At 39.7% G+C, this 9083-nt stretch overlaps 1 protein-coding gene across 1 annotated transcript; it reads right to left on the bottom strand.

The window, feature by feature from the left end:
* Window positions 1-786: 786 nt before the first annotated feature.
* Window positions 787-8264, bottom strand: EIF5 (eukaryotic translation initiation factor 5). The gene is made up of 12 exons (XM_075192948.1): window positions 8164-8264; window positions 7735-7931; window positions 5892-6171; window positions 5719-5800; window positions 4094-4266; window positions 3739-3850; window positions 3423-3541; window positions 3077-3235; window positions 2838-2999; window positions 1827-1991; window positions 1292-1423; window positions 787-1053 (listed from the first exon to the last, which is right to left on the bottom strand). The coding sequence occupies exons 3-12, from the start codon at window positions 5961-5963 to the stop codon at window positions 961-963; spliced, it is 1269 nt and encodes a 422-aa protein (XP_075049049.1). The 5' UTR covers window positions 5964-6171; window positions 7735-7931; window positions 8164-8264; the 3' UTR covers window positions 787-960.
* Window positions 8265-9083: the final 819 nt, after the last annotated feature.

Here is a 9083-nt window from a genome sequence, read left to right as displayed (position 1 = left end):
CTGGCTTCTACTACACCACTTACCGATTAGTAGTCCATTTAAGATACAGTAGCAGTCACAACTTCCTGCCCAAATCAATTACATTTTTCTTCTATATTGAACCTAAAGCAGTAATTTCTCTATTCAAGGACATTTAGTCCAGATCCTTCGAAAGCAACTCAAGGGTCTTCCCACTTTAAACATAAACATTTACCTTTCAAGTAGTATTTGAGTCCTGTTTCTCCCCCCCCATATTTAGTATGCCCTTAAATATAGCCTAAATGCATTGCTCAGATACTGTGGCTGTAATTTAAAGCCCCAGGATTCAGTGTCAGATCTCCACCCTGTGCTATGGGCAGAGCAGTACTGACGGTGACCAGCAGAGGTCCGAGCCTGTTAGTAACACACTAAAATGATATTTTAGTGTTTTTTTTATACACACAGTAATTGACTGCATGGATACAGAATGGACTCTTCCCATTTCATTTATAAATTTTGAGGGGAGGAATGGGGCCCATCTTTCTAACCTTGAGCTACTATGCAGCACAATCTAAAATGCATTCAGATTCTTGAGCCCCTCCTCACTGAAGCACTAATACTATAGTAACAGATGGGAAACTTCACTAAGGATTTGTATTACTTTCCCAAGTTGCATCTCTGCTGTATCAAAGATGGTCCAAGTGTTCACATCATTAAAGTAAGAACTAGTGACCAAAAACAAAACCTTTATTCACAATTGTATAAATGGCAGTAAACACTAGAATTTAAAATGGAATTACATGCTATAGACAAAACCAAGTCTGATAATTTCTTTATGCACTTTTTAATTAGTGAAGCTTATTGAAGACCAAAATCACAGTAGAAAGAAACTTTAAAGCATACAAAAGCGTAGCATGATGTTCAGCTAGCACAGCTTAATCACATACATGTTGCCTTCCAGGCATAAAAAGCTGGAAGTGAACTACTTTAAGCAAATTCACTTTAAATGGCATCGATATCAATGTCATCGTCCTTTTCAACAGATGACTTCACGGTCTCCACTTTAGGAACGTTCACAGAAGTGGAATATACAACCTGTGGGAAAAAAAAGTTACATAATTAATAAGTTCACACGAGAGAGTCACATATAACTTCATTAAGGAGATACTGCAGTTGGGCAAATTATCCCTTCACTTCTGGGGTGCTTTGTGTGTAAGCAGTTCTGGCCAGAGTCCATCACTACACTTTCATATTATTAATATCAACAGAGAAAGGCCCATTAAATGGTTATGAGTTATGGTTTAAGTAATGAGTCTGCAGAACAAAGCATCACCTCAAGATTCTCATCATCATCGTCGTCGTCACCAGAAGACTCCTCTTCGGCTTCCTTCAGCCATTTAATGAACGGCTCTGCCTTTGCTCGAATATCTTTGGCAAGCTCTTTAGAGACATATTTTTTGGATGGCTAAGAGGAGAAAACCACCTTGCATTAGTGAGTGCACAGTATGAACACAAGCTATATGAATGTTTAACAGTTATAGATTGTTTAACATTACTGAAGAATGAGACATTGACTGTTTTGCTCTTGTATCAGCTAGTTAGGTTACATGCAAAGACATTGTTACAATGTTTAAGAAAACCAAGCAGAGGGAAAATTAAGGACAAGGGCCTATTAAGTGATTGTCCTATTAAGGATAATTACCACACAATGGAATATATCAAATCATTAATTCAAGTCTAAAGTACAAATATCACCATTAGTATTTGTATAGTGCAAATCCCCATTATGCAGCACTGTACAGAGAATATTTTATCAGACGTTTATACAAATTGGCACAATATACCATTTCACATAGCTTCCACATTACCTTCTCAGCCCAGCTGAAGATCACTTCCTCTTCTAAGAGATCTGCATCGTACATTTCTTTTAAGGTATGTGGTATTTTGGAAAGAAGGTGTGACTGGTGCATATCCACAACACACTCAAAACCATGGAGTAGATACCTCTGTGCTTTCTTGTCGTTATGGCAAAACTGAGGGCAAAAAGAGAAGTTTGTTCACTAGAGCTCATTGAACAGACAAGAAGCTATACACTTGGTGCAGTATTCTACAAGAAACCACTAGCGACTTCCCAATCAAGGCAGTATTGCAGAAGGATAAACCAATGAACTGTAAACTTAAACAGCAATCTCTGCAATTACCAACCTAATAAAACTGGAGTATAAACAGTTTTTAAACATCCATTGTCCCAGGTGTGTAAGCTACCACATGCTCTATAATGCCTCCAATATACCATCCCCCCTTAGGTGATTGCTGTTCACATAAAGACATTCTAAAAATTAGCTACACTTTGCTTTGTAACATGACCACTAAAATAAATCTAGCACTACTGTAATCAAAGTCAATTACAGACTGGAGATATTAGGGAACGCATTGACCAAAATGCAGGGGCTGGCTATTTGGCGATACAGGCACTGGTACAAAACCATGGAAGTCCTAACAGATTTGCTACTAGAGTATGAGTGAAGCAACCCGGCAGTTTTCTCCGACAATATCAAGTTCATGGCTCCTGTGGGGAAATGTGCACTTCATGCTCTAAGAAAGCACTTTCACAGTAGTTTTCATCAACTTCTACAGGCCAACAAACAATCCTCTACAGACTCAAGCAATGAAAATGAACTTCATACATTGTATTAAGAGTGGAAGACTGATGAAGAACTGCTACCCTATGCATGGATTTTTAAAACTTCTAGGTCACTCATAATTTACTAATGAAGCCACCACCAGTTCAGTTGCCAGATAGGAGTAACAACTCGATTGTACAGCATTTAACCTGTTACTGATCTCAGCACAATAGCCAAAATTAACAGTATCCTTACACGAAGGAAATGTCGTCTGTATTTCTTGATCTGCTCTCGTATCTTGTCATCAAATAAAACTTCAGTTAACACCAGAGGTCCCAGAATCTTTACATCAAGTCTTTCAGCTTCAGCCAGAATCTCTTTGTCCGATGACTCTATAACACCCTCTTCCTTCTTTTTCTGTAAGAGAACAGAAGATTAGATGGAGCCCAGCAGTCATGTCAGTACAATGTGATTTTACCCATTTACAAGCTTACCTTTACAAAGTCAAACAGCAGATTTACTCTCTCCTCAACAGGTCTTTCCAAGTCCTCACTTAGGGTGAGACCCTTTGCATGATCACTGATTTCCTCCATTCTTTGTTTCATAGCCTCTTCAGAGGTATCTTCACCCCAGTCTTCATCATCATCATCCCCCTTTGAAAACACACAAACTTAGTAGGCCTTCCCACTTTATGCCACTGAATGAGCTTAATCCTTAAGAACACTCGTTTTGAACGCTACAAACCTCAACCCTGCATTTATAAGGTTTTAATTGATATACAGCATTCAAAAGGGCCAATGGATTAGGCTTAGCGAGTTTGGTCTGTTCCATATAACTTACCACATGAGGAGGATTAAGTTCTGTTAGAACTGCTGATTCGTTGTTTGAAGAACCATTTTCTTTGAGCCTCTTGTTCTTTTTATCTTCCTTCTTTTTGCCTGTACAGCCATCTGCGTTCTCTGCAAAAAGTCAGGAGGGCTTCGTAAAGCTTAGCAGTTGTACAGTTACTACAAATGATGTTTGTGTTAAAGCAGAGCTAGATACAGTTTTCAAACTTGGAGCCAGCGTGAAACAGAAACAATGAAACTAGCCACTACCCATTAACAGTTATACCAGCTTATGGCCGGACCATTACACAGATGAATGAAGCACTTACCGGGTGGATTTTTGAGAATGAAAGTACAGAGTTTATGGTTGGTGTCCAGCATGCCTCGATAACCACAGGCTTTACAGGAATTTCCTATAGTTTGTTTCTTGGCATTGACATGCTGCAATGACAAGACATTAATAAATACACATTTCACTGCAGAATGACCATCATTTAAGCCCTGACATTGACTGAATAGCTGCCCACCTCAGCCAAAACCCCAAACTCCCCACACCGCAGAATGCAGAGTGCATCAATACATATTTTATTACTAGTCTATTGCAATATGGCCCACAAGAATTAGTCAATAAAAACAAAAACTTGTCCAGTTATTAAAGGAAATATATATAAAAAAAAAAATTACCAGATCAGTCTCAGGATTGTCACACTCGGGACATAGAACAAACTTTTTAATGAATCCATCCAACATGTCTTGCAGCTTATTTGCCTCATGAGATCCATTGACAATGTAACGGTCATTCTTAACATCAAACTGAGTCTGTGCTCCCAGCTCACAACCAAAAAATTTGGTGGGATCTGTAGAAAAGCCACAAGATGTCACATTATTTCAGCAGGATTCTGCAGCCAAATCCAAAAATAGATGTTGCGGACCCAACGCAAACAGTTACATTTGTAATTTAAATATGTGCATACAATCAAACCGAAATTCAAGGATTTATATTGCAAAATGTACATTATAGCAGAGATGAGTACAGACATCTCAGGTGGGGGGAGTGCACTCAAGAAAAGAGTTTTGACCCCAAAACCTCTGTCACACCTATCATACAAATTCAGCTTTATTCCCCCCGCCCCTAACAATACAATTTTAAGTTCATACAGAACAGCTAACAACTCTGTTCCAATACTTATCCATGATGGGGAGGACAAAATAAATACTTAATTGTCCACCTTAAATTTTAATGCAATATATGCAAGTTGATCTGTTGCTTTTGTTAAAAAGTCACATTGTTTATTCACTAGACTTGTGTTCATTTGGTGGCTTTGTCCATTCAATCACTGGTAAATTCTGCACCTGTTTTTGTTGTGCAATCTTAATGATTACCTCAATCTTTAAACCAAAAATGCATTTTAACAGTAGACATTGTATGTGTAAAAATTGTTTTTACGTTGTATCTTCTACATACACCATCTTACAGAGAATTCCCTTAACCGTTCACCCACTGAACAATTCAGCTTATATATAAATAAGAGGAATTTAAAGTATAAGTGTAATAAATGCTTTAAGCAAAGTCAACAAAAATTTGCCATTGATTTAATCAGCTGCAATCTACAGTAGGAAACAGCTAGAACTTAATAAATGCTCTGTCAGTGTTTTTCAAACACAGAAAAACATATCACATGATGTAATGTTCAAGTAATCTGGTCCCACCAGACACCACATAAACAGATCAACTATATAACAAAGTTCTCTGTACAGCATTGTGGAATTAGTGGCGCTATATAAATAACTGATGACGATCTGGGGTAAAACCATACAAGCTACAAAACAGGCCGCTTTACTAGATTACCCAATTTAAATGCAATGTAACCTCAATTAGTGCCAATTAGTTTTAATTGAGCACATATGCAAAAAGTCATAAAACAGAGTGAACCAAACATGTCACAATAGCATCCGCTACAGTGCAGCTTGTAGAGGTTTCAACCTTGCCTGACCTCCAAGATTCCCAGACCCTTTAAATTGTTTCATCTGCCCTTAATCAGATTAAGGTAGATGAGAAGGAAGTTTTGAATATGTACAGAAGAAAGAAGTGTTATCTAATAAAGCAGAGCACAATGGCAGCGTTCCAAAACACTTCTTTGCCTTGATACACTTATAAATGTTTCGGGAAGCTGTGCAGCAGGAACGTTATGATACGCCTCTTCATAATTGCAAGTCTTAAGGGATAAGAAAGAAGCCCATTTGCTTTTACCTTCTAACAAAAAGTATCCAATTAACATATGAGTGAATACATAATATGATGTACTTACACGTTGGAGGCCGATTAAGCGCCTTTGCAACGTCAACCATGTTGACTATTACTGTCTTTATTCCATTTCCTTTGCCCTCTACCTGCAATGAAGTCAGAAATGCACATTAAACATAATTTCATATGACCAAAGCTGTAGCGGCAATGGGCTGGCAAACAGGAAGGAAATGTTACCTTGGCAATCAAACGGGGCATTTTGTACCGATAGAACTGATCGGAAACACTGCGGTTGACGTTGACAGACATCTCTGTTTATTATTAGCTCTTTCAATAAGGGGAAAAGATCTTTGATTGCAACTTTTTGGTATCTTCTGTCTGGAGAAGACTGGATGACATAAACGACTGCAAGAGTTCTCGGTCTCTGACATGAAAATAATTTCGCCACCGAGGCTGTGAGCTTCTTGTTTGTATGCTATGTTTCCCCAATACAGGTACCAATGGCTGCGCAACAGCTCTGAAAAAAAATAAAAAGTATTTTTAACCTCAGCTGCACATGAAGTCACCTGTACCAGCTCCGCTTATTTCAACATGACAGACTGCCAATAACTATAGAACAAAGTAGTTCTAAATAAACTGGGATTCTAAAACAAACATTGTGAGTTACTACTCAGAACTACAGAAGTATTACTGACACACACCCAACCTTTAACCCAATTAGCTCAGTAAGACGGCTGTTTAATATAACTGCTTGCAATAAAATTTAGATTTAATGATATGCCTGGCCTTGACAAATCTCAACATATTGTTCTCCAGGAAGTCTGTAGCACATTTACAGCTATAACTATGTGTGCAACTTAATGGACCATTTTTGCGTAGTCACACTAACCTATTGAACCAAAAGTTGGATATGCACAAAAGATACGCTAGCCTCAACTCGTCTTTCAACCCTTATGGACACCCCTAATCTGCTAAAAAATGGACCTTTATAAATCCGGGTTTACCCTCTTATTACTTTTGAACCTATGGGTACAAGCAGTGAGTGACTAGACCATTAATTGTTAAACATTCTCCTTAGCAGCATGAGAAAAAAAAAATATTTAGATTCTCCAAGCAAAAATACATAGTGCACAATTCCAAGACTAGTACAAAATAATCAATATTAGCGGCATTTATAATACTTTAGACGCATGTCATGTTTAACACCATTCACATTATTGAAGTTCATTTGCTCACACAATGACAATTTTTAGAGGAAACACCAAAGTCAAAAACAGCATGAGTCAAGGTTTAGCTCCTGTAAATAAATTGAATTTGAAGAACTAGATGTGGAGACAGTTAAAAAAAAACAAAAAAAAAACCTAAAATGTTAAATTTGCAGCATGCTATTCAGCCACATTATGTTTAGAGTTCACATATGCTACCATGTGACAAAACAGAGACTCGCACTAAGATCACACCCAGGGCTCAATGTAAACCAAATCAGTAAGTACCCTAGACAACTGTTTAAAATAAATGTCTTCATTTACACTAAACTTTAAACCCATTATTTAGACAATAAATAAGCAACACGTTGCTGCCACACGGTGCAAGGTTTGCTGGAACCTGTATCACAGCAGTGCCACAAGGACAGGGGCAGCCATGGAGCTAGGACTCCCCCTAGGCTGGAGGTATAGATAGAAACAGACCCCCAGAGAGGAGGAGGAAGGGTCAGGAGTGGGGATAACACACACACACACACACAGGGGAGGGAGAGCTCCTCATGACTCACACAACTGCAGTACTGAGTCAGCCCTGTGAGCCGCGCATGCGCACTAACACTCCAAGCCGTCGCCTCTTTCCACGGACCCCCCCTTACACCCCCCCACTCTAAGCTAGTCAGCACCCTGCCACCCACCCGTGTACCCCCCAACCTACCTCTCCCACCGAGCTCCCAACCCAGAGCCCCCCCTTACCCGCTCTCCAGTAACATGCGTCACGTCCTCCAGTCACGAGGCGCGGCCGCCATTTTACATCCACATCCCGCCGCGTCCCCGCCATCCCACATACATTACATGACATATGTGTGCACACTACTCACCGTTTTCGTCCAATAAAGACATAAACACAACGCTGCTCGCCCTTGGGTGCGATGAACGGAGGCAGGATGAAGCAATGGATACACCGCTGGAATGGACGGCACAGCGCAGAGCTGGCCACAACACTGAACACGGGCCGAGCGAGCCGGGATTTAAACACCCTTTCAACCAAGCGGGAGACACCCTCCAACCGGGGAACCTGAGGAACAAACCGGAGAGAGATAATTAAGAGGGAGGGGACATCAAACAAATAAAAATAAAAAATAATAATTCACAGACAATAAACAGCTTCACACACAGGTGGGCGGGCAAGTTTGCAGGCTACTCAGCGGTTTCATTAGACGTTTACTAATTAATTGTCGTTAATTAACGCGGTAAATAGCTCGAGGAACGAGACGTAATGGCCTTAATCACGTTGCGTCGCTACTCACCTCAAGAACCTTCTAGCTCTAGCACGGAGGCGCTGTGAGCGGAGCCCCTCACCCAGAGACCGTCCTACCTGTGGGCGGGCACCGCCTACCCAGATTCTCGGCAGCCATTGGCCGACGCCAGGGTTATTGGATCGGTTCCGATTGGCAAGGTACGCCAGCCAATCGGGTTCGCTTTGCTGGCCGCCCAATGGTGGCGCTGCCAACAGTGTGAGAGGCGAAGATCTCGCGATAGCTGGGGAAATAAAGTTGTTGATTACTTCTGACCATGTTAACCTTTATGTGTGCTGGCTGGGGACGGTGCAAGGGTGTGTTGTCATCTGTTAGTCTTCCCATAGAGGGAAATAAAACATACATGGTTATCAATAGCATAGAACATTTAATAGTTGTCTGCCCACCAATTTAACAATGACTTGCTGAATGATTGTACCTTAATTCAATTAATTGATTTTAATTAAGCATTTTGCATTAATCTATTGAGCCCAGATTAATTCAGCCGGTGCTAATTTAGGGAACAGACAAATATAACTCTGCTGTAATGGATCAGATTGACCTCCAGTGTCCACTGCTTGACAACCAATGACTGTCAAGAGAGGTTAATTTGCGACTAAGGAAAAATTGACTTGAAATAAAACACTTGATGTTAACAAATTACAAACTACATTAATAAAAAAAACGTTTTGGGTCTCTATAAGGGATTACAATTGAAACTATGTTATTTTAACTGAGTATAACATTTACCTGAGTCATTAAAATAAAATTACTGTCAGTGCATTGTTTTTGAATTGTCAGTAAAAAATATTTCACATTTCGGTGTTCCTGCTCCTAACTGTTGATCACTTGTGTACACAAATACACCTATCTCTCTTCAATTCAAAATTGTTCCTAATGTAGGCCAGATAGATCTGTATGAATAAATGATT

This window comes from Mixophyes fleayi, chromosome 12 (assembly GCF_038048845.1).
Source record: "Mixophyes fleayi isolate aMixFle1 chromosome 12, aMixFle1.hap1, whole genome shotgun sequence".
Lineage (NCBI taxonomy): Eukaryota > Metazoa > Chordata > Amphibia > Anura > Limnodynastidae > Mixophyes > Mixophyes fleayi.
This window is presented reverse-complemented; position numbering and strand designations above follow the sequence as displayed.